At 41.6% G+C, this 25869-nt stretch overlaps 2 protein-coding genes across 2 annotated transcripts; one reads left to right on the forward strand and one right to left on the reverse strand.

Annotated features, from left to right (window-relative positions):
- Window positions 1-1630: 1630 nt before the first annotated feature.
- On the forward strand, window positions 1631-9381 carry LOC121896982 (pyruvate kinase PKM-like). The gene is made up of 11 exons (XM_042411167.1): window positions 1631-1716; window positions 3162-3334; window positions 3475-3566; window positions 4878-5009; window positions 5150-5336; window positions 5432-5702; window positions 5791-5941; window positions 6042-6194; window positions 7303-7469; window positions 8427-8608; window positions 8781-9381. Exons 2-11 carry the CDS (start codon window positions 3190-3192, stop codon window positions 8885-8887), a joined length of 1587 nt encoding a protein of 528 aa, XP_042267101.1. The 5' UTR covers window positions 1631-1716; window positions 3162-3189; the 3' UTR covers window positions 8888-9381.
- LOC121896981 (potassium/sodium hyperpolarization-activated cyclic nucleotide-gated channel 3-like) lies at window positions 8938-25069 on the reverse strand. The gene is made up of 8 exons (XM_042411166.1): window positions 23560-25069; window positions 18861-19284; window positions 18126-18287; window positions 17551-17769; window positions 16647-16793; window positions 15948-16188; window positions 14687-14851; window positions 8938-14139 (listed from the first exon to the last, which is right to left on the reverse strand). The coding sequence occupies exons 1-8, from the start codon at window positions 24213-24215 to the stop codon at window positions 12578-12580; spliced, it is 3576 nt and encodes a 1191-aa protein (XP_042267100.1). The 5' UTR covers window positions 24216-25069; the 3' UTR covers window positions 8938-12577.
- Window positions 25070-25869: the final 800 nt, after the last annotated feature.

A 25869-nucleotide genomic window follows, 5' to 3' on the forward strand; every position in this document is an offset into this window, starting at 1 on the left:
AGTAGATGAGCAAACCCAAGATTACATTTACACAGTGTGACACAAAATGTTTTCTTTTTTAAAAAATATGGCTGCTAAAATATGAAGAATGTTTAACATGACATGCATCTGAAAAAATACTACACACAAACACACACACACACACACACACACACACACACACACACATACACACACACACACACACACACACACACACACACACAGAGTAGACAAAATGATTTCATTACTGAGCAGAGCTGAGGCAGCACATTTTGATTGTATTAAGTAACATTGGGTAGATCTTGTTTTACGTTGAGGTACGGTATGCTCCTCATGCTACATGGTGCCACGCATGGTTCAGCTATAAATACATACACCATAATATACCATGACAGAATGACAACGAGATATACAGTGCACTTGCACATCTACTTTACTCTATTTCCAGTGTGTCATGTTTTGTAACTTAAATATTGCAATGTATGTGTTTGTAAATCTGTCCAACAGGTGTACAGTTAATATTGACTTTGCATCACTGTCTCTGATGAAGAAGCCTCTATTGTTGCTTTATAGTGATCAGACTCCACTACATGAAATTTTCAGTTTGGTTGCACCTTCCCTCTAATTTTGACACTCCATTACAGTACATGAAGCTCCTCAGATGCGTCATGCTGTAAACACAATCCCACCCACGTCGAGCTCATAAAACAACCTAAAATTATGGTTTGTATTTTTCAGAATAAATAGTAAGGAAAAATAAAAAGTAAAATAAAGAAGGGAATAAAAGAAAAATTCAAATGTATTAAAAATAACAATAACAACAACAAATGGTTAAAAAAAAAAAAGGAGAAAAAATAATAGTGTCAAAATTCTTGATATAAACTCACCTGTATTTCTTATTGCATGTTGTATGATGTTAATGATGTTAATGTATGCTATGTAAGATAAAGGGACCGAATTATGTGTGTGTGTTTGCTCTTGTGTTTCTGCCCTCACCAAATGTCACCAGAAGTGACATTTGGTGAGGTGACATTTCACACTGGTAACATTTTGCCAGTACACTTATTTAAGAAGTTCTGATAGATGTAGAGTTGTTGTTTAGGGTTCAGGTGAAAAAGTGGGATCAAAGGTCATATGTAAGAATTCAAATAAATTCAAAGTTAATAAGAATTTGGCATGAGGAGAGTAAAGTTTGGGGTCAAGTACAAGAATTAATTAATACTGATCCTCACAAGAAGTCATTATAATAAAAATATATGTAATTATATGTGGTTTTCTGTAGCTACATTCATGAAAATGCATTGCTCTTTTAATGTTATTAGATATGGGTCAATCACCTTCAAGTGACCGTCGGTGTTGATTTAAATGTCTCAAGTCTGAACTGGTGACCTACGCTCACCTTTAAGTACCAGCGAAAGCTTCATGATTGGCCGGGCAAACAACATTTGCACCTGCGCTGTATCCTTCCTCGATTATTGTCAGACTTCTGTGCTTTTGTCTGTAAATTTTAGACTCAGTTTAATATTCAGCTTACAAGAACATCGTCCGTGTGAAAAAATACGTTTATCATGATGTGCAAATAGCGAATATTAGCTGAACTGTCGCGCTCTATTTCCTCAGTCAGCGGACGTTGTTCACACATGGAAAGTAGTTCCGGTTAGTCGGGGGAATAAAAACCTGTCGCTCTGGCTGAACCAACGGCGCTCTGGTCCCTGCAAAGTTCACCCAGTATAGGTGAGTAACAGCAAGTAGATTGAAGTGTGTGTGACAGAGACGGCAGAGGAGATTTTAAATTCGTTTTGACTGAATTTACTAACTTTTAAAACATTTAAAGAACATTATTACTTCCTCTCATGATGTTAAAAAGTACTTTCAATCACAGATCAAACTCTTATTCCTCGAAAACATTTAAATCACGCATAATTATTTTATTCATAATTTCATTTTTATGGATGATTATACTTGGTGTGCATAAATGCAAATGCATATACAGTATGATTAAAATATAGCCAACTATATCCACTAATTGCACGATTAGTTTTGCACAAACATTTTAGGATAAAGTAACTACTCCATATAGCTTTCTTACTTTGATTTATTTGATATTTTATCTACTTATTGTACTCTGTTTCTTGTGCTGCTGTAAATTTCCTTCCTTGAGATAGATACAGTTTAATATAATCTTATTTGAATAAAAACATAGGCACCTAATTGACAGTCAGATGTCTTCAGTAGTTGATTTTTAGGTAGACAAAAATATTCTACTGAAAACTGCTTATTTTCTACAAACTTTTCTCTCCCAATTAAAGAGATAGCACCCTAACTTATGACCTGTCACTCTGTAATCTATTACAAAACGTTTAAATCATTTAATTCATTTTAACATTTAAATATGATGGTTTTTTCTCATTTTCCACCAGATATGTTTTTTTTCTGGTGGTATGTTTCTACAGTCCATAAATATGCTCAGCACGGACCATGTTATTTTAAGTTAATGTTGATGGCCAGAATGGTGTCCGTGTTTCCTTACACTGTCTGACAACACACGTTGTCATGCATGATGCATACCTAACTGAATCCCAGTAAGTTCCGCTTTTGTTCTTTTAATGTACCATGGATGGATTCTCAACCACGGCTGTGCCTCACAGGCAGCATAAATCGTGTTTTGAGTCCCGGAGTTATTCTTTGTGTGTGTTAATCACCTTTAGCCTCTGTCAAATGTGACCAGCTCCTCTTCTTCAGCTCCACATAAACTCCCGCTGGAATGTGGGAGAGTGCAGTCAGGCAGGCACATACTGTTGTTGTTGCTTTTTGTACAGGCTGTTCAGTCAGCTCGCACAGTTTCTCTCCACTGGTAGAGACTTAAAATTCATCCAGGGAGAGGTCACATCTTAATATAAGTGTGCACTTTTCCATTCTTAGTAAAGTCTCATTTAATAATCCTTCATCATTCCTTATTTACTGTCCATACTCCTTGATTATGAATGTTTATGTGATAATTTGTTGCTTTTATTTAGCTCCTTGTGTCAGGAGCCTTTGTGTCACTGTTAAGATGACACATCACAGTGTTCACTGACCATGTAAAAAAATCTCCAATATAACCTATAATGAATGTCAGTGGTAGAGTCATCAGGTAATAATCGATCACCTCTCTCTTGTTTCCTGTTCTGTCTCCACAGGACTTTTCCTACAGACACATATCCAGTCATGTCTAAGTCAAAGGATTCAGGCATCATGCACCACCAGCAGATGCATGCTGCCATGGCAGACACTTTCCTTGAGCATTTGTGCCTGCTGGACATCGACTCTCCACCCACTGTGTCTCGCAACACCGGCATCATCTGCACAATTGGTCAGACATATTCCCAAAGCTGATTTATTTCACATTACACATGTCATATATCAAAGATAATCTCAATGTATCTGTATATGACCACACCCATGCCTTTAGCCTGGTATCTCTTGTGATGTAATTGATCTGTCTCGATGCAGGACCTGCCTCCCGTGCTGTGGAAACTGCCAAGGAAATGATCAAGTCTGGGATGAACATTGCAAGAATGAACTTCTCTCATGGCACACACGAAGTGAGTGAAGAATGTTAAAATTTTAACCACATCAAATTATTTTTTGTGACTTCCATTTACTATTTACATCTCCAAAACTTTAAACTTTTTAGCGAGTTGCACTTCTGATCCCACAAACCTGAAAATGGTGATATCACAGCAGGTGTTTTACCATAAACTGTCAAAAAATATGACATCAGGGACTGGAGAGCATAGTCAGTGCCAAATGCTTGAGAGTTTGAGGTCAGACAGAGCAGTACAGCAGCAGTTTCTTTGCCCTCTGCGAAGTGATTCAGTGTGGATTTACCCTTTACAGCTGCAGCAGTCAGCGTGACATTACTCTTGTGCCCTGGTAACTGTCTGTGGCTGTAATGTGATCTATGAGCTTGTACTTGCCCCTTCAGTGCTAGGTCTATGTTGTAGCTTGTGATTTGGCCAACCAACTGCATCATGACCAACACGTTGGCTGACCTTATACTGCTGACCTCTTGCCTTTAAAAGTCATGCCTCTTTACCTTTTTCACTGTCACCTGAGTGGATGAGCCTGAAAATCTATCATCAGCTGCAGTGTGAACACCCACAGTTGATATTTGGGTTGGTACTCTTCAAAGGTTAACAGCAGTGATTTTTTTCAGTGTAACTCAACTCTCAGAGTGACTTTTGAATTGCCTGCCATGGTATGATAGTTTGGCTCAGATGGCTAAATACAAACATGTCTGCATTTCAACAGCACAAATTTATTATCTTGAATCCAGATAATCACAACAAAGTGAATATATGATTTTCTATGAGAGGGGCAAAATAAATTTGACCTCTGTCTCATTGGTGTGTCAGTTGTCAGTACAGCTATAAATAGGTCTTCTGTGAGAGACAGCCTCACAGCAACAGTATGAGAATAAGACATGTAGTGGAAGAAGAGTTCACTATTTACTGAAGACAGTACTCAGTGTTGACATTAGACTTGTTTAAACATATCCACCTAACTGTAACAACTGTGCTGACATACAGGCTGTAGCTGAAATCTTTTGGAGTATTCACTCAATACCTCATGCAGCTATTTATATACGGTGAAACTGAACAATGTCATGTGCTAAAAATGTCTTGCAGTTGTTATTCAAGATTCACTACAAATAGTAATGTAACAAGTGCTGCCCTGTGGTCTATCCACCTGCTGTTGTGCTAACTTTATTTTACTTTTGAATAATTTGACATGTTTAAGTATGACTTTGTAATAACAATTACAATTCACATGTGTAATAATTATTTTATTTTTCATGTTATATTAGATATACTTACATTTTCAATGTTTTCCTAACACTCAACATTATACAGTACCATGCTGAGACGATCAAGAATGTCCGTGAGGCAACTGAGAGCTTTGGGCCTGGCACTGTTGACTACAAACCAGTGGCCATCGCTCTGGACACCAAGGGACCAGAAATCAGGACCGGACTTATCAAGGGCGTGAGTTCTTGCCAAATTGCCACAATGAGGCCACTTTTGATTTATTAGAGAATCATACTGAGCACAAATAACTGTTTGAAGGTCTGCTGCAGAGTTTTTCATCCTGCAAGATTAACACATTCTCTCCTGGTGTTGTTTAGAGTGGCACCGCTGAGGTTGAGCTGAAGAAGGGTGAAACCATCAAGATCACACTCGATGACCAGTACATGGAGAAATGTGACGATAAGGTGCTGTGGCTTGACTACAAAAACATCACCAAGGTTCTTGAGGTGGGAAACCATGTCTACATTGATGATGGTCTGATTTCAGTCAAGGTCAAAGAAGTTGGTAAGCCCACAAACAATCACCTGTTTGCAGATTTTGCTTTCACCTTTCCTCTTCAATGTGGAAATAAAGCTTCTATTCATTCTGTGTGTGCAAAGGCAAGGACTACTTGATGTGCGAGATTGAGAATGGCGGTATGCTGGGCAGCAAGAAGGGTGTCAACCTGCCCGGAGCTGCTGTTGATCTGCCCGCTTTGTCTGAGAAGGATCTTTCAGACCTGAAGTTTGGCGTGGAGCAGGGTGTTGATATGGTCTTCGCCTCCTTCATCCGTAAGGGTGATGATGTTCGTGCTGTCAGGAAAGCCCTGGGTGACAAGGGCAAGAACATCAAGATCATCAGCAAGCTGGAGAACCACGAGGGTGTGCGCAGGTGGGTGGATGATCACTGGGAATAATCTGCACAGAACTGAATCTCAAGATAATTGTTAATACTGATTTATTTTGTTTTTGTCTGATAGATTTGATGAGATCCTGGAGGCTAGTGATGGCATCATGGTTGCCCGTGGAGATCTGGGTATTGAAATCCCAACAGAGAAGGTCTTCCTGGCCCAGAAGATGATGACTGGCAGGTGCAACAGGATCGGCAAGCCCATCACCTGTGCCACACAGGTCTGTGACATCAGTGGGAGGACTGTTTGTAAAACTTTAAAAATCACAGTGTGTTTTGATGACATGAAATGATGCAGCATGTCTTGTTGTACCCCCTCAGATGCTGGAGAGCATGACCAAGAAACCTCGCCCAACTCGCGCTGAGGCCAGTGATGTCGCCAACGCTGTGCTGGATGGCAATGACTGCATCATGCTGAGTGGTGAAACCGCCAAGGGAGACTACCCCCTGGAGGCAGTGCGCACACAGCACAGGGTAAGAGCACAAAGGATTTGTCCTATTCCCTAAGTTCTACATCATGTTCAGTGTATGTGTGCACAATATATACATCTTTCTTAGCAATGTTGAAGGACCATTCCAGTGTTTTAGCATGTTTTACTGCAGCAGCTACAGTATATCCAGTCTCATATCTTGTGTGTGTTTGAGGCTGTGAGGAAGCCTGCATTGTCAGTGTGAAAGCCCCCTAACACTTGGTGTGGCATGTGGTTCATCCATGTGCTTTGGGAAATTCTGGTATGTGCAAATTCACATGAACATGCAAAGCTGTGATACTGGTAACTGCATGATTTGTCAGGGTTTTCCAGCTATTGGATCTTTGTTGTGTGAGACCAAATTGTTTCTAAAGCTGCTTATTGCACTAAAAGGAGAAAAAAACATCTTAAAGGGACTAATAGGAAAATGTTGTTCTAGTAATTGACATACCAGTCTGATCTAGTTATGTCTTGACACTGAAAATGCACAATAAGTACTCTTCATACATGAACTGTACTTTCAAATAGTTAAATTGTTATCATCACCCGACCAGATGTTCCACATATAATAAGTGATTTTCAAGGTCATGAATAACACCAACACATTCAGATTTACTTCCATGAAAAATATACACACTGCTATAGAATTTGTGGTGTTGTTAGTTACATTTTCTAGATTATGCATAACAAAGAGAAAAGTAGCTTCCACATTGTTTGCACATCACTGGGTTTTACTAACAGCTTGTTTAGTATTTGTTCAACTTGCTTTGTGTATCCCTGATACACTATCCCCTCCCTCCATCCATCTGCTACCAAACAACTCCTCCTCTTGTCTCTTGCATTGTGCTTTAACTGTGTGATCATATTACTCAATTAGCATGTGTCTGAGGATCTACATGCACAGCAACAGTCCCTGGACATCATGGCCGCCGCTGTTGTTTAGCTTCATGTCTCAGTGTGCTTTCAGGTATGAAGACCTCTGCACTCAGCTTAACTGTCCTTTGTTTGTCTTTTTAAAATACAAACTAACTCCTGCAGTTAAAACACGGTGTATGACTGCAGCCTGATACAGTTGTCATGTCCTTGTTTTTGTTCTTCCTCTGCATGTACAGATTGCCCGTGAGGCTGAGGCAGCCATGTACCACAGGCAGATGTTTGAGGAGCTGCGCCGCACCTCTCATCTGACCCGTGACCCCACTGAGTCTGTCGCCATCGGTGCCGTTGAGGCTTCCTTCAAGTGCTGCGCCAACGCCATCATCGTGCTCACCAAGACTGGCAGGTGAGAATCCAAGAAGAAGTACACCTCCTGAAAATCTCTTCTGTAAAGCTCTGAGTCATCAAATTCTCCGAGGCGCCCACTACAAGAGAAGAAACTAGAGCATTATCTCTCTATCCCTCCACCTCCACTTGCTCTGTAACAGAAGCCTTGGGCTCATATGAAATGTGCCAACTGTCACTGCACACACAATCTGTGTTCCACTTGTGACCTTTTGAGATCTGAACTCTGACATTTTATGGGTTAATTTTAACTCTCTGTTCATTCCTCTCTGTTAGGGCGTTCATCCTTTCAACATATGATACTGTCAGCTGCGTGGATTTCATAATGATAATGGCATAATTAGAGTGGCTATAATTAATATTAACAATGGATTACATGACTATTTGTATGTGAAATTAGTCTCTTGTTGTGATGAACCTCAGCTCTACAGAGCTTTGTAGTGTCTTTCAGCGCATTGTTTTGGTTTTCTGGCCCACAGCTGTTTTCAGCAGCTGTTTTCAGCTCTAAAAACCTGCCCAGCATTAAACAGCTGACAAAATCAGTGACTAGCTGGATATAGTGGAGCATTTGTCAGCTAAAGAGCCATCCAGCTAGTTGGTGGAGAATAAACCAGAGGACTAAACCACAGAATAAAGGAGAGTGAATGTTGGACTTACAGTAGCCAGGTGGACACAAATCCAACTCCAGATGAATGCTGATGTTGCTCTGTGTCTGCTGAATGTATAAATAGGCAACTGTTTGCTAACAGGTTCACCATATCAACTTAAAACAGTGATAATATGTCAGTGTTGTTTTTATAATTAACTTGTTTCTGCAGCCTCTAAGTGGCCAAAAAATCTGTTATTGCAGGTTTAAGTTTTGGCATTCATTCAAATCAATGATTTTAAACATGTTTTAGTGAAAATGAAATATTTTCAGTTTTCCATTTTTGTAATAGTTTGTATCTGTTACTTGCAGGTCTGCTCACATGCTGTCAAGGTACAGGCCCCGTGCCCCCATCCTTGCCGTGACCCGCTGTGGCCAGACCGCCCGCCAGGCTCACCTGTACCGCGGTATCTACCCCATTCTCTACACCAAGCCTGCCAACGATGTTTGGGCTGAGGATGTTGACCTGCGTGTGAACTTTGCCATGGAAGTTGGTGAGTGTTTATGGGTTTTGTTGAATTTGCTGTCAGATAAGAGGGTTTCTTCCAGTGAAGAGAAAGTTAGGAGAAAATTCAAGATTTATGTAAGAATTTTGTTCATCTCAGGGACTCACAAGGATTTAATTAAGTGCTTTTTAACTGACACCTCTCTGTTTTCCATCTGTAGGCAAGCACCGCAAGTTCTTCAAGTCTGGTGATTCCGTCATTGTCGTGACCGGCTGGCGCCCAGGTGCTGGTTACACCAACACCATGAGAGTTGTGCTGGTGCCTTGAACTTCATCCAATGACATTAGTAACCACTCCCCCTCCCCTCCCCTGTAACCTGCCTGCCCTCTGTGTTGGACTTTTCTTTTCTGTTGGTCTTCGTAACCAACAGAAAGTCAAAACCAGTCAAAAAAGGCCTTTTGATGGTTGTCATTCGCAGAAAGTAACTCCATGATTCCTGTCACCCATATGCGCAATTTATTGTCTAAATCCTGCTGCCAGAGACTGAACCTTTTACTGGAAACTCATCTGTCATGTGTGTTGTACAAAGTGAGAGATACGTGTTCCTCTGCATGCACTGTAAACTAGGCTCCAAATACACATTTGTCAGTCCTTATTTAGTGTTATTTTGATGTCTAGGTGTCAGGATGCACAAGTGCAGATGTGTACTGTATTTATCTTCTCCAGTGTTTCACGCAGAACTGATAGTCAGTACAAAGTGTCATCATGAAGTGATCTGGCATGAGTGGGTTTCCATCCATTAAAAGAAACTCTTGGCTCAACTGTGTTTCTCCTCCTCTTGTGATCACTGTAACACTAAACTGTGGCAAGATTGATATGTTCAGTATTCAAATAGATACATTTTATGTTATTGTTGTAGGCCCACCTTCCTTCAGATTTCACATCAGAATACTAGCTAGTTGTACATGAACATACATTTCTGACTAAATGTATCAAAATAAAGGAAACACCACTTATTAAATGACTTAAACACTAAACTAGAAAAAAAAGATCTGAGGCACATATAAAGGCAAATTCACAAGTTTAAAAAATAATAGAAATCTGAATGTGAGTCAGCATTGCAGGCCGACGTTACTAACAGTGTTTTGCAGAACATAAGTCACTAAAACTGCAAAATTATTTAACATGGCGAAGGAAACATTGAAAATATATATCTAAACAACCAGTTGCCTCATTAGATGAATACCTAACAAGATAACTGTTGAACACCACAACACTCAACAAAAACCCTGATTTTAACATATTAGGTTTTTTTTTTTTTTTGTTTTTTTTTACAATTCAGCTTATTACGAAATGTCTTTTCCTAACAAACCTCTGTCAATTAAGACAAACAGGGCAGAGCCAGTTATGATTGGCTGTTGCTTTGGCGTGAATGAGTAGACAACCAATCACAATGGGGTTGTAAAATAAAAACACACCGTTGAAAAAAAACAAAGCATTTTGAAATAAGAATATGTGGAATTAAACAAAAAACTGATATTGTGAAGAAGAGGTAGGACAAAATGACATTTCATAATAATGAGCAGTTTCCCAAATTAGATTATTCACATTTTTCTGGTTATATTATATGATGTCTGTATTCATTCATATAATAATTTATTTCATAATGTCTCACTACGGGTTTGAGTGAAAAACAGACCTGTAATGAGTTGTCTTTCGCCGTTTTTAATCAAAGTACTGTTCTTGTGCAGTAGTCTATGTATGGTAGTCTATCTATGTAAGTATTCAGAATTTTGGACTTAAGTAAAAGCAGCAATACCTGAATGGAAAACTACACCTACTATATATTACTATTATAATAATTTTTAAAGGGTAGTTTTGTCTGCTTTGCATCGACCTGGCAGCTTCACCCTTGAAGAAAAAGCTTTCTAAATCAAACCTTGCTGCAGTGCTGAATATGCACATGTACTCACTAATCTAGCAGTTATCACTCCATGAACACGGCAGATAATTTTCTTTGTAATGACAAGTCAGATATCTCTAAGATTATAATCCTGGCTGTTTTGGATGTTTGGCACCGGACAACACCATGCAGTTCTCAATTCATAATCCGGCTTAAAGTCTGAAACTTCAAGAGCCTTTTATCAGATTCTCCTTCATGCCACACTCAGAAATCAACAGCTAGGACGAGCATCGTTGACCATATGTTATTTTATTGCATTGAATTCAGTAGCTAAAATAAAATATGCCTAACATACATAGGGTGATGGAATCTTCAGATTTGGTGGTTAAAAGGCAGCAAAATGAAAAATAAATATATAAGTAGATGAATGACTGACACCTCTTCTCCTACCTACACAGACACACACCTTAAAGTTGAGTGCACTAAAAGTAACCTTACATTCGCTCCGAGCTGATGCCTCTGGCAGGTGGTGTGGTGATGCGAGGTTGGAGGAGAATAGTAATGAGGGATTGATTGAGCCCATCGGCAGTGACTGGCTAGTGACTGATAGTATCTCTCTTCCCTGGAAAGGGGGCAGAGTCACAGCAAACCTCAGCCTCAGGTTCAGTAACGAGGCAGCTAAAGCCAGTGGACCGGATCCTCCGATGGTTTGACCTGGTGACCAGCTAGCTGCTCACAGTTCGTTGCCAGCTGCAGGTCCAGAGAGAGAAATATCATCTAAACACATGAACCTATTAACAAGTAGAAGTATTTAAGATTCTGTTTCTTAAAAAAAGCAGTCAGTGATCCATGTCTTATTGATTCAGCATAGCATCACAAAGCAGCAATAGTTCAACAACAGATGTTAAATTTTACAATCAAATAATGTACAATGAAAGAGGTAAATATGCAGCAATATGACCCATCGGGGTTTCTTGTTAACCATGTGTCCACTGCTTTTAGCCCTTTGACTGGTGCAAGAAACATTCACATCAATCTTAGTGCATCGCTGGTTTCAGGATGTTTGATTATCCACAATTGCTTTTTTAAAAATTATTCCCTTGTTTTGATCCGTTCTAACTAAAAACAGAATCTCACTCATCGACTCAAGTGCTTCGATTCACAGTACCTTTGTATTCCCATAAAAAAAAACACAGATTATTGCATACTATGCTAATGGCACACAAACCTTGGCTCAGGTGTATGTTCTGTACCGAAGTTATTCACAGACTGAAATGAGTCAGCAGTGCTGCTCGCCAAGTGCCAGAGCAGTTGTGGAGGAATGAAAATGGAAAAGTGTGCGACTTTGTGTTGTCTTCATGACAGAAACTGGTTCCTCTACAGAAAATTATCATCGTCTTCATGTTCAACACATTAAAAAAATGAACCCCACTTCTCCCGCTCGGACAAACAAACATTACATTCATTACTTCAGTTTTTTCGTGAACTGGTTTGTGTGACCCATTTGGGTGTGCAATATTGCTGAAACACTATCTTGGAAGACATGCCGTCATCAAACCCTAACGTTAGGTGATCTCTGAAACGAGCAAAGTGCACAGTCTGTCTCTCCTTGAATCTCTTAAGAGTAACCTTGCATTCACACACTCAGTAGTGGGAAACGCATATAAAAAGGACAGCCATTTTTGGTTTCAATCATAACTGGATACAGTTGTTGACAAATTTCAAACTAAACAGGTGAAGCTAAAAGGTTACACAAAATTGCCTGGACAATAGGGTTAGGGTTAAACAAATACTTTGAACAAATCACAGAGTGTGGTTATAATATAATACATATAACAATTGATATTTTCATGAGGTGCTATATATATCCATCAATGGTTTTAGATTTTATTACTATATTCAAAGAAGCAGTATCCTGTAGAAAAAAATATCCATTATTGTCCATTTTTATCCGTAATCCATTCACTCTGATTAAAAATGAAACCACTGATCTCCAATCTGATTAGAATAACACACCCTCCTACTTTCAAAATTGACAAAGTAGTGGTTAAAACTATGCCAAGGAGGAGGTTACCTCCATGTGTTCAGGCATTAAAGGAGGGTGTGTCTGAACCTCACAAGTTGGAGGGAAGTTTGGACTGTTTATGTTCTGTCTCTAACACCTTAGCAGGGGATCTAGCGTGGGGAGAGTGTACACCAACAAACTGGTTCTGAGGTTCAGGGCCTGAATGTGTCCGAATAACAGGAGTGGCTTGACCCGGGATCGGGCTGTAGGGTTTGCTGACAGCCATAGGGGAGGAGAAGGGGCTCAATGGCCTTCCAACCCCCTCTGGGGAGCCGCTCATGGCCAAAGGCCTTTCCTGGTGTATAGAGCTGTAAGAGCCTGAGATAGTCTTTATTTCCTGGGTAAAGAGATCCACCGATGACTCGGCCCTCTCTTTGAGGGTACAGGCCACCCTGGCAGGGCATGAGGTCTGAGGGGTTAGGGGGCTGTGAGAGGCCAGGGTGCTGGGGAGCTCACTGTGGTAAACTGTCCGTGCCCTCACAGGGCTCTGTATGCTGGGACTGTGGACTGGAGGCGTGTAGCAGGGCGAGGCCTCAGCAGAGCCATACTGGGCCAGGGAGGCGAGGGCCGAGTGCTCCGGGAGAACCTGGGGCAGGAAAACAGAGTGGAGGCCTGCCAGGCTGTGCTGCGCCAGAGAGGCTGCTGCTCCAGACACTGGCTGAATAAATCCACTGGAGGACTGGGTGCTGGTGATGAAGGGAAAATGTGGGAGGTTCAGACCGCTGGATGTTCTGCCTGCTCTGTCATGACTGGACCCCATCTGCTGCACGGTGGCGTGAGAGGGCTGCTGCAGCTGGCTTAGTATGGGGCTGATGGAGCTGGAGATCAGAGGGCTTATGGTGGAAGAGAAGGGGGCTGGGAATCTCCCTGCTAGCCTCCCTGGTGCCCCCTGCTGGAGTAAACTTAATGGGTGGGGTGGGGTGGTCATAGCACCGTGGAAGGGCTGGGAGTGGAGCTGAGCGGAGCAGGTGTAGGAGACGGTGGCCTGGCTGATGGGGAAGACTGAGGCCACGCCGGAGTGGGGAGGATGGTGTGGAGGCTGGTGTGTTGGCTGAGGCAGAGGGGCCAGGGGCTGCAGGTTGCTGGTGAAGATGGGCTGGGACATAAGCGTGGGTGACACAGGCCCAGTGGGGAGATGCTGTGCCCTGAGGGACGCCAGTGTGGGAGTCTCAACTCCAGAGCGGAATTTGATGGAGCTTGCAGGAGAACAAGGCCCTGAACCACAGCTGCTGGACACGTGCGCTCCAACATGGATTCTTTTTGGATGGCTGATGGGGTCTTTCAGAGAGCCAGAGCCTGGTGCCAGAGAATGGTGAAAGAGGATGGGAGGCACTTGGGGATGGTGGGCCAAGGCCAGTGCCAGTGGGGTGGTGGCAGCAGCAGCCTGGAGCGGGGCTTGAACCAGCGGGGCCCAGATGACAGGGGTGGGTGATGGGGGAGCAGGGGGAGGGTTTAAGCTCTGTGCGGTGCTGGTCTGGATCAACTGCGTGCATTGGGCCATATCACGGTCATGTTGCACTATTCTTTGGATGATCTCACTCTCTTGGAGGTTTAGTGTGCCAGAGCTTTGGTGATGTTGGACTTTATGTTGAAGAACAGAGTTCCTCTTCCCTGTTAAGAAAAGAAGAGAAATAAGGTGATGCTATTTCCACCTAAATCCTTTTGTTTTCATGAATGATACTACATATTACAAGGACAGCTCATCAGCACAATTGCCTTGCCTTTCTTTACTAGAAGGTTAAAATCTGATACCATAAAACAAAAATCTAAATGTAAACTTTAAGTTAAATGTTTTCTTATTCTAACCAAAAAAGCTCACAAAGTTTATTATTCCACTGTCCCTTGTACAAAGTAAACTTGATGAAAACAAAAAATGTTCCAATACAAAATACCACTTTTTATCTAAGACGGTTGAAAAAATGTGCTTGTTAAGTGTTTAATAGCTGATGAGTCTTAAAGGGGCATACATGTATTTCCAAGTGTATTACCAATAACACAAATAAATAAAAGAGAACTGCTGTTAGTAAAAGTAGACCTGCAATAAACAGAGAAGAAGAATAAACACAAATATGATGAAATGTCAAACCATAAATAACAGTAAATTATATTCAATTTTGAAATATGCAATTGGCTCCTATAATCAGATCAAAGGACTCACCAATGCGGTCCAGACGGTCGAGAGCCACAGTCTCAAAAGCCCTCCTCATCATGGGATACTCCTCCAGCACCTCGTTGAAGTTGTCTACCGACAGAGAGTATAGGCGACAGTAGTTATCTGCTCGCACGCTAGCTGTCCTTCTACCTCGGGTCAGCAGGCAGATCTCTGTAGGGAGGCAGGAGACAAAAAAAGTTCATTTATTTGTACTTTTTATTTAAAAGCTGCCCTGCTGAGTGAAAGTCAGAGATGAACACGAAGGACTTCAAAAAATGGGTAATTAATATAAAGTGTTATATGATGATTTCACACAGAATTTATACCTTTTTAGTTCTATTCGTGAAAGGAAAGGCAAAACTAGTATTATTAGTATGAGATGATAAAACACGAAAAGAGCGTTGCCTCTGAACCCCACAGATGGAGCACTTAATGCAATTTCTGCAGCTTACAGTTTGTCCTGACCTCATCTGTCGTGCCAGATCAGAAAAATAAAATAATGCGCCATTTAAAAAAAAAAAAAAAAAAAAAAAAAAAGTAGACATATTTTTCAGGACAGACATATTGAGGATATAGACACAAGCACACACAGAGACTCACATGCTCTCTCTCTTCCCTGCCCTGTTTATTGATTGAATCTATTTATATCACATGACTACATGGGATTGCTGACAAATTTCTTTTCCATGTGTTTGTTTTGAACACATTTTCTGCCCTCGTTTACCATTTTCACATCTCTGTGTGTGTTTAGCTGTGGTGAGTAGCTTAAAGTTGAGATCCTTATTGTTTTGTGATTCTTGTGACCCAGATGTGCAGTATAGTGGAGTATGGTAAAATATTAAAAATGGCATCATTGCTCTGTGCTGTTATATTTCACTGTTCTACACAACTGGGTACCAACAACAGGGTAAAATGACGCAATAAGCACAACACTAGGCACTTGTTGATATAGTTCATGGGTGACGACAAATGGGAATCTATGAATTTTTACTTTAAACATGGTGTCAACAAAGGGAAAACCCCACAGATGGAATCAAAGATCACAAAGCTCTGCTCCTCTTTAGTCCCGAGCCCTTTTAAGGAGATGATGTGGACAATTTTCCCCAGCTGTAATAGTCAGCGAAGTTAATCTGCTGAGTGCCTGGGCAAAATAAATCAAAATAAATCAGACTATCACCGCTCCTCCACATACATTCAAACTGACCCTCTGCCATCTACGGAATATATTAGTATGCATAACACACAGCCTGTTGTGTGGAGACATTACCTCCAAAATATGAACCATCTGACAGCTTGGTGTCTTTGCTGCTTTTGGTCAGGACGCTGACGACGCCATGCTGGATGAAGTACATTTTCTTGCCGATGGTTCCTTCTCTGATGATGTAGTCGCCTGGCTGGAAGACCTCAAAGCGTAGTTTGGTCAACATGGAGGTGACGAAGTTTGGATCAGCATTGGCGAACAGAGGCATCGAGGCCACCAGTTTGCGACAGTTAAAGTTGATGATCTCCTGCAAAAGACATTTTAAAAAAAGTGTTTTAGACATTAGCGACAGTAAGACAAGACCTTTGACCATAAACTGTTAGAGTTGCTGCATGTGTACATTTCAATCATTATAAAAGCAGGGTGGGCAACAGCTTAGTGCTCCGTTAATGAGGCTCCCTGTCCTCATACAGTGTCCAGCCATTACTAATCAGATTACATGACTATTAACATTAGTGTGCAAAGTAAGAGAGCCAAATTAGATTACATAGAAAATTAACTGTAAACCATTTAGAACAAGGATGCTCACTTCATTAACACATATATTTGCCGCCGAGCCACCATAAAACATTTGAAAAATTAAAAAAAAAAAAATTCAAGAAGGTTTCTTTCAGTTGTAAACAGCATTAACACAGAAGTCGACATTATTATGATGCAGTAACTGTTATTATCAAGGCAACAACATGACTTGTGATGACTTCTGACCTCTCGCAGGGGTTCATTCAGCTCCTCCAAAATGCTTTCCTCATCAAACATCTTCCCCTGATAACGGTGTTCGTAGTAATCATGGATCCTCTGACGCATGTCAGCAGGGAGCTTGTGGAAGGACATGTACTGCTCCACCTGTTTATACTGCGATGAAAACACGAGTCCAATTATGAAAAGGGAGAAATCTCCACAGAAATACATGTAACTGTAACTGTAATGTAACTGCATTAGTGTCAAGACAAAATCAAAGTCATGTCAGAAATAATATATTAATCTGATTGATGTGTTGGCTCAGAGGCGGACTATAATGTGTCTCATTATGTTAACAGTCAACTGTCAGGCCATCTGTGAAACCTGCCCACAGTGCAATATTGTGCCTCTACCCCATCTGACAAATGCAGTTGTGCTCTGCAGGCTGCAGCTAATAACATTAACTACTGTGTCCTTCACGGTGTACTCTACCAGCAAAGCATCATAAATGATCAGTGTGTCCAACCTATGTATGTTATGTCCTGCTGGAAGTTGCTATTTCCCTTTTATTGACTGTTTTTTATCACCTTCTTGTGTCTGTCTCCTTTCTCTGTACTTGAAATACACAGCAGTGGCACAAAAATCTGATGAAAATTATTTTCTCTTAAACGTTGTTGTATTGTGTTCTATTTAGTCTCCCTCTGTGGAGCTTTTTCTCACTTAAATACCTTGCAGATAATTGGTTATTGTGCATTGTAAAGATTTAAACAAGTGGATTTGTGAACAAAAATTGATGTTTCCTCTTCACATCATTCCTGGAAAAAATTCTTTGCCAATTACCATCAACATTTTCACTTCATTTAAACTCTCTTAGACCTAAAAACTGGTGTTATTATGACAAATATCAGCTAAGCAGAGAGAGAACACCCACCTTTTCTTGGTACTGCCTCCTGGAGGAGTCCAGAGACTGAATGAGTGCAGTCGCATGCCCAACAAACATGGCAAAACAGGTAGCACCAACAATCATGCTGAGGATAGTGAGCCACACGTCAGCCATGCCTATAGGAGGGTACAAGCCGTACCCGATGCACAGCATGTGGCTCATGGCCTTGAACAGGGCATAGGAGTATTGCTGACCCCAAGTGTCATTCTACAGGGGATAGAGGAAAAGAGAAAGTTTATCAATATCCACAGCATTAATGCTGCAGCACATCTGCGTGAGCCTTTTCATAGTTTAAGTTCAAGACCACAGAAGAAGCGGCCTTTTTTCCAGGGATGACGGCTTTGACGTGCCCTGTTGAGGGGCTCAGACTGGCACAAAACACCACCTGTCTTTCAGTTGCTGGTATACCATTTAATAATCAAATTTGTGTTCATGCACATTATTATATTCTGTTGTGTCACACTGGAAATCAATATAGCTTATGTATAAATAGTTGGATGTGATTATGGTGATTATAGAGGAACACATTTTGATGCTGTCTGACTCATAAATAATCCACTTACCACCATCTTGTTTCGAGTGACCCAGCAATCAGGAGGGAAGTCCTGCAGCATGGGAACCAGGAACTGCAAACAGCCATCCCAGTGACACAGCAGCAGCATCATACCAATCAGGTTCATGATGCGCACCATGGCGCTGGCTAAGTCATAGGTCATATGGAAAACCTGTGACACAGATTATCAGTATTAATGCAAGTGAAACAACAAAACAAATATCTCTTTGTAAATAAATCTAGAAAATTTCCATTCTCTCTCATGCAATCAGAGGATTTGAAAAATACAGGAGGTGCTGTGTGGTGCCATAGCTACAGGGGTCCTATTCCAGACCACACTATTCTTAATCTTCTATAGACAACCAGAGGCTATTTCAGTGTTGCGTAAGCATTTGCAAACATTAATGGCCTGTGGGGAATGCAGCCTTAGAGGAATTATAAAAATAAGATAATGTAGTGAAATGTCTGTTGCAGCAAGTTGATTGTTCTTTTTTGAGTCTGAAGCACACAAACAAATTAACTGTACAGCTTTAAGAATATGAGCCTTTGTTTTTACAAAGAGCAGCATCATGTATTTCCCCTAACAGAGAAAAATGTAATACTCCAGACGAGGTTATAAGTTATGAGAGATCTGCTGGTGCACGGGAAATCTAATCATTTACAGTACTTTATTCAGATGAGCATAAAAAAGGATGCACTTTCATCTAGTGTGAGGATCCACAGAGACTATCCCTGCAGGATCTACCTCTTCCCACTGGTGGATGTAGCGAATGAGTCTGGAGAGGCGCAGCAGCCGCAGCAGACTGAGGATCTTGGTGAAGCGGACGATCCTCAGGGCTCGGGCTGTTTTGTAAAAGTCAGAGTCGATGCGTGTCTCTACGATGAGAAAGATGTAGTCCACAGGTATGGAGGAGATGAAATCCACCACGAACCAGCTCTTCAGGTACTTGATCTTGATCTGCTGCGGGTCCAGGATGATCTCCGTGTTGTCCTCCCTGACGATGCCCGTGCGGAAGTTGAGGACCAGGTCCATGAGGAAGAAGGTGTCCGAGACTACGTTGAAAACGATCCAGGGTGGCGTGTGCTCATCCTTGAAGAAGGTGATGCCCACAGGGATGATGATGAGGTTTCCAACCATGAGAAGCAGCATGGTCAGATCCCAGTAGAACCTGAAACACACAGCGACACACGTAACTCACATTATAGATAACAGCAGGACAAAGTCACTGTGGAACGCTACTTAAAATTAAGTACAAGCTCAACTTCACTCATACCTTACCTGCCAGAATTACTGTGTTAAATATTTTATGTCAGTATTAGTGACATTCAAGAGACTGCGAGAATTACTGTTTCAGTTATGAGAAATCTGCAGCTTTTTAAAACATATTTTTGAGTATTTTTATGTCTTAATTAGAGATTTGACAGTGGTGGACGAAAGGAAATGAAAGGAGAAAGATGATTAATGATATGCAACAATGCTGGAATGCTGACATTTGTGGTTGGCGCCCAAACCCCTAGGCCACCAGAGCACCCCATCAGTAGCTTTTTTGAAAACTGATCATGATATTCGTCTTTTTTTTTAAGCAAAATCACAAATATTTCCTGTTTCCAACTTCTCAGATATGACGATTTGATGCTTTTCTTTGTCATATATGACAGTAAACTGAAAATCTTTGGATTTTAGACTGCTGGACTGACTGTCAGTCCGACTGTCGGATAAAACAAACAATTTAAAACGGTAGTGTTGAGCTTTGGGAAATTTGAATGAGCATTTTTTTGGACATTTAATAAACAAAAGGATTCATCAATCAATTGAGAAAACAATCACCAGGTTAATCAGTAATAACAATAATTGTAAGTTTCCGCCATGTTAAGAGTAACAATTGTCAGCAGTTTGACCTTTTTTGTCTATTTTCTTTAAGTAGAAAAGTGGAAAAAAGTCTCAGATACACAGGGACAGATGATGAATAGACACCAATGTTATCAATGGTTGCTGTTCAGTTCTCACAAAAGATTTTTAAAGCGTCTGAGTGTGTGTGTCTTTGTGAATACTGAATATGTGCTGCATATTTAAAGCACTTGTGGACGTGTGGGAACTTCAAATAGAAATTTATCTCTGTGCAACTTGCAGTCTCACAACGGAACTCAAAATCCAGTAGATTTATGTTCAAACGAGCAGAAACAATGCTGCCTGAGCATAAACATTAACAAAGCAAGTAATGGGGTTGATTCAAGAAAACAGTGGCGGTGCTCTAATTCAGTTCAATATTGGACTTCTGGCCAGAGGGACCGGAGAAGAAAAATGGGTTATTGGAATTCATCTGAATTGCTCACGAGGAAATATTGATTTTCACAACTAACTTAATCCTCAAGAATCTGTTCAATTCCATCTATAACTGCAATGAAAAGGGCCTGTTTTTTTTGTTGTGTTTACAATAAAGTCACCAAGTTTTCATAGTTTTATTTACAAGACTGACAATTATAGTATTATAACCTATAATATAATAGTTTTGTAATCTCTGGTTGTTTTAATTACTCTGTTCACCATCGTGCAATTTGATATATGAAGTAGTCAGATGTCTGTATTCCCTTTATTTTGCATACTGCTTTAATATTCTCCTTGCAGTAGCTGATGTATAACAGAGTCCATATCAGTGCACCTCAAGGGAAGCATGCAGTAATCAGTAATGTACAACTCAGCCACACAAAGGCCAAGCAAGATATGGATACCATTTGTTTACCAATTATAGTGTTGAGTGTGCGTGTGTGTATGTGATGAGAAAGCATGCATGCGTGTGATTGCATGTCCGATCAATTTCAGCGTCCTAATTAACCACTGATCGATCCAACAGGAGCCTGACACACCTGCAGACCAGCACAAACTGCAGCAGGAGCAAGTCAGACCTACGAGGACGCATGCATCACACCACTTAAGAACAGTCGTGGCACACAGTAACTGCACTATGACTGTACTGATCCAAACAGTTGCTGCATTGAGTGGGAGAGAAAGATGATTGAGTGTTATGAGATGATGATGACCACCAACCAACTGACATTGTAGCGTTCTCCGGGCTCAAATAATTGTCCAGGAAAGATGTGACTGACAGTACAGATGTGCCCAGGTTATATCACAGCCCAGATTTTTACCTATTCCAATTAGTTCCACTCAACCTTCACAGGAGAACATGACAAAAAGAGGGAACCAGTGAGGACATGTTGGCCATTTGTTCTAATCAGCTTTCTGTTGTTCTCTGCCAAACAAAGCATTTGCATTCCTCTCTTCATCTGTCCGTTGTCTCTGCGGTGACACACTGGTCCTAATTGCACTTCCCCTCTCTGGCTAAATCCACCGTTATCTCCTGGGAATCCATGTCATCTCCAGAAGTCAGCTCCCATCAGCCAGATGTTGAGTAGTTAGCATTACTGCTCTGCACACGTCACTGTGCTGCAGAACGCTGGAACAGCTGGATCAAAAAAAAAAAAAAAAAAAAAAAAGAAAAGGTCTGCAGGGGACAGTGCATTACTGCCATCCCTTGCAGACCATCCTGTTTGTTCATCAGATGACTGTGCACGCAGCAAAGATCAGACAACTTGCTGCTGTAATCTGGTGTTACCATCAAAATAAAGCTGACAGTTGTGGGGTCTCTGGACCTCTCCCGGCCCAGACAGGAATCTTGCACTATTTGGGTCAGAGTGCAACTACGTTAAAGAGCATGAGAGTACAAAGTGAGGGGAGTTACAAGCAAAGTGAACACAAAAAGGCTTAAAATGGTGAAAGGAGCTTAGATCAATCAGGACAGCTGAAAAAGGGATCACATTTGTACTAGAGATACTTATCTCTTGCTGCCAGAGCGCAGCTGAAGCACAACAGCCTGCATGCAGCTCAGTGGCTTAACACACACCTGTACTGTGGCTCAGGCCCACCAGCAATCATATTAACCATATTTACGCAGCGTGCCAGTTCAGTATGTCTACTGCTATATCCGCAGAAAGCTTTAATAAAAGACAGCAGTTACTTATGATGTAAACAACTGAGAGACAGTGTTTAAAAAAAGACACAAAGAGAGGATACTGTAGTGGGCAGATGCACAGACACCCACAACTGTTATACATATCAGGAAGTGGATTTGGCTGTAAAAATAACCTGCAATGCTGGATTCAGTAGTGAAAATAATATTTTCTGGTGCAAAGGTTTGCAGGTCACACGCAGCACCTGTACTGTAACTTGAAATGGGATCTGGAGGCTAAAGTGTTCACCTTAAGAGGCACTAAAACCCTGCTCCTGCTCAGCTGCAAAGTGTGACCTGCACAGAGCATGAAGTAATGACACCTCATACACAGCACGGAGCTAACAGCTGGGCGTCCTGATTCCTCACAACATCATTTTCATTTCAATCTCTCTGTCTGTCTGTCCGTCTCTCTCTCTCTCTCTCTCTCTCTCTCTGTAGGGTGTTTTGTGGTGTGTACCCTCCCCATCCACACCATCTCTGCTCCATTAGACTAATTGTCCTGTAATAATCTCCACTGATGTGTGCTTCTAATATCTTGAATGGTCATGTTACCCTATTTTGATTACCCCATTTCCAAGCCCCTGCTGCACTCTCTGTAATCCATTGCCCTCACTAAATGATAAAAAAAAAAGTGTAATTCAGATGAGTGGAAAAAAACTGCAGTGACACACATCGGCGTACAACTGGCCGGTGAAAGTATGATGACAGTGAGCCTCAAGGTGAAATGTCATGAAAATCCCTTGATGGCGGTGATGAACAAAACGCTAGTTTGTATGCAGCATGCAATGAAATGTACAACAAGCATGCATGTATGCAGCACACGCTGTATGACTGGAAAAGCAGGAATTACAGGTTGGTGCACAAATTTAATTCATAGATACAGAAAATTGCACTTTTGTTTGGTTAGATTACCATATAGCCCACCTATTCTTGTGTGCATGATACACACACAGACACTTCTAGGCTAGGCAGAAGAGGGACTTAAATCCTTCCTATGTATGATATAATTTGGCTGTCATTGTGCTCATAAGAGGATTTTGAATGCTAGTCGACTCATTTACCGTACATTAATGTCTCTCTGTAAGAGTGGCCTGTGCAGTGTGTGTAGTTAAATCTTTAGCAGAGGATCATTTGCAGAATCTATTCAAGGTGTGTATGGATTACTGAGGCGCATTCAGTTTATGATACACCTACTCTGCACTGGCTCACACTCCTGATTATCGTGTTGCTTTCATAATATCATCATCACACTGATCAAAGAATAAACACCCCTGCTATATTTCAAAAGGGGATTAGTGTGTGTCTGTGATATTAAGTTTGTCTGCAGGCCAAAAAACTCAAAAACAAATGTGTTACAGGTTCACTGCAGCACTTTTTTTTGGTAAGAAACCACTGATTGTAAAGAAAGGTTTTCTGCACACAATTTAGGCCTACCTAAAATCACTGTACGGGTGGATAATCCAGAAGCCAGCAGACTTTACTCGTTCCCTCTCATGCTCCACGGCCCTCTCACTCCCCAACATCCGCAGGGAGAATTTGTTGACTCCCGGTTGGAGCATCGCCCCAAACTGCCGGTGCATGAAGCCGGCTTGGTACAGCCGGTCGTCCTCAGGTATTATTTGCTCGGTGCCCTCCAACTTGATGAAACTTGACTGGTCAAACATAGATGCTTGCCCGGTTGCGCCACTCAGACCACCCGTTGCCCGCTGCTGGGCCCCGGGGCCGTGCTCACCGGGGAAGCTCTCGCTGACACCGGCATCAGCCTCCGGAATGAGGCGCCGCTGCTCTGTTGGATCTGACCCGGGAGGATGTCGCCCAGTGATGGAGGAGATGCTGCCTCTAAATAAGCGACAGTCCCCATTCAAGTTGGTCTTCACAGTAATGTCTCTTTCAAAGTCTTCGCTCCTGGCCTCCTCAATGCTCCTGCAACTGCTTGCAGGAGACGGAGAGGACAAATGTTTTAGCCGAATACTTTTCCTCTTAGTGTCCTTGTCGCCGTTGTCTCCTTCGTCAATCACGAAGGGTTTTTGCCCAATGTTTTGCGGCAAACTGTAGAGCCGTTTGCGCATGGAAGACTGGAATCTTTCCATTTTGAAGAAGGAGAAGAAATGCGCTCTAAGGGTAGCCCGTAAAAACAGAGGGATGAATCATGAATCTCATGCACTTGGGGTGCCACTGGAGGTAAAACAGTGACGGCGCATCCGCAGCACAGGTCGTATCTTATTTGACACTTGGGACGTGCCTCCCTCCCCAGGGTTCAAGCATTGAGATGCGTCAACAATACGTGGCCGCTTCAATCCGACGGTCATGTAAAAGCGCTGAACAGGAAAAGCATGTAAAACCAGGTAACCCCACAGCATGTAGACGAGAGTGCATCAGGATGCAGCATGCTGAGCGTCGGACGTGCCGGAGTGGGAGAATGCTGCTGCTGCTGCTGCTGCTGCTGCTGAGCTCCTCAATGACAAAGCATGATCTCCACCTCCACAAAATATCTGAGCTCTCTGTCAGTGCAAGGTGATGACACACATGCACGCAGATGGCACCGGCATTCAAAGGGCGCTGACATCACTGATCCATCACCCCTCCCTCGCTTTCTAATAACGTGAATATCGATGGAGCTCATCTATCGGGTTGCCATAGGAGCCAGGATGGCACATGCGCTCACCCCACCCAGTCAGGACAATTGGATGGAGGATGATTCAAGGATGCGATCCAGCCTTTGAGTTGATGGTTCAGTAGTTGAGAGAAAAGCAGCGGGATGCCAGAGAATCCACAGTCAGGTCTTCATGCAAAAATCGTGCAAAAAATGTTTGTCGACGCGGCTGCATACTGAAGAAACTGACGGCAATACTGTGTCAAAATCTTCCAGCCAATATCTGCTGGAATTAATTAATAGATTGGACACATGTGTAGAGGTGAAATTCTGATTATGAGATTAGAAAGATAAGAGATATGGATGTTACCGAATTGTGATTACCCGTATGAAGGACAAATGAGGCAAAAATAAAAAAAAAGTCAACACCATATAATACTTTACTAGCTACAGCTGTTCATTGAACTAAGCTGCAACATATTTTTAAGGACAACAAACTGCAACAGACAAACCAGGTAAAGCCTAGATGCCTAAAATCCATCATTATCACCCCTCCACACCAGCCTCATCTCTAACCTAACAGAGATCAAGATTTCCTGAGATTCCTCACTAATATGATACAGCAGCTCAAACATCTAAATTGTGGAGGAATTCATTACTGCTTATAACGCCACATTTTCTGCACAACTGTTGAACCTACAGTGTGCACTGGAGAGAAGTCAAAAAGACCCAATATTTTTCTTGTTATTGGAAGATTTATCAAACTTTTAGCACTTACTGTGGGTCTTCAAGCTAAAACATAACACTGGGCTACAACCTATTTGGCAACATTATGGTTGATGAATTAATACTTTTGAGTGTCTGCAGTGTTTCATTTTTATTTCCTGAAGACATTTTCATTCCTATAAAAAGTGATGAAAAACTTCCCTGGCAATGACCAACGTAGCAAATAAATTTGGTGAAAGGTTGACAAGCTGGTTGCATTAAGTGGTATTCAATGCAAACGTCAATAAATTGATTTAAATTACACAGCAATTTCACATGGTGTTATGTCAACAGACATGAAGAAACGAACAGTTTGCTTCGGCCAGAATATTTCCTCATGATACGGTGACAATTTAATCCAAATGTTACATTACCACAGTTCTGGA

Source organism: Thunnus maccoyii, chromosome 5 (genome assembly GCF_910596095.1).
Source record: "Thunnus maccoyii chromosome 5, fThuMac1.1, whole genome shotgun sequence".
NCBI classification, from domain to species: domain Eukaryota; kingdom Metazoa; phylum Chordata; class Actinopteri; order Scombriformes; family Scombridae; genus Thunnus; species Thunnus maccoyii.

Excerpts from the sequence above, each read along its gene's own strand:
- LOC121896982 (XM_042411167.1), top strand. The coding sequence starts at position 3,190 with ATGTCTAAGTCAAAGGATTCAGGCATCATGCACCACCAGCAGATGCAT. Across the intron at positions 3,335-3,474 it reads CGGCATCATCTGCACAATTG|GACCTGCCTCCCGTGCTGTG; the intron begins GTCAGACATATT and ends GTCTCGATGCAG. Across the intron at positions 8,609-8,780 it reads GAACTTTGCCATGGAAGTTG|GCAAGCACCGCAAGTTCTTC; the intron begins GTGAGTGTTTAT and ends TTCCATCTGTAG.
- LOC121896981 (XM_042411166.1), bottom strand. The coding sequence starts at position 24,215 with ATGGAAAGATTCCAGTCTTCCATGCGCAAACGGCTCTACAGTTTGCCG. Across the intron at positions 19,285-23,559 it reads CACCCGTACAGTGATTTTAG|GTTCTACTGGGATCTGACCA; the intron begins GTAGGCCTAAAT and ends TGTGTGTTTCAG. Across the intron at positions 16,794-17,550 it reads GGAGGCAGTACCAAGAAAAG|TATAAACAGGTGGAGCAGTA; the intron begins GTGGGTGTTCTC and ends TTTTCATCGCAG.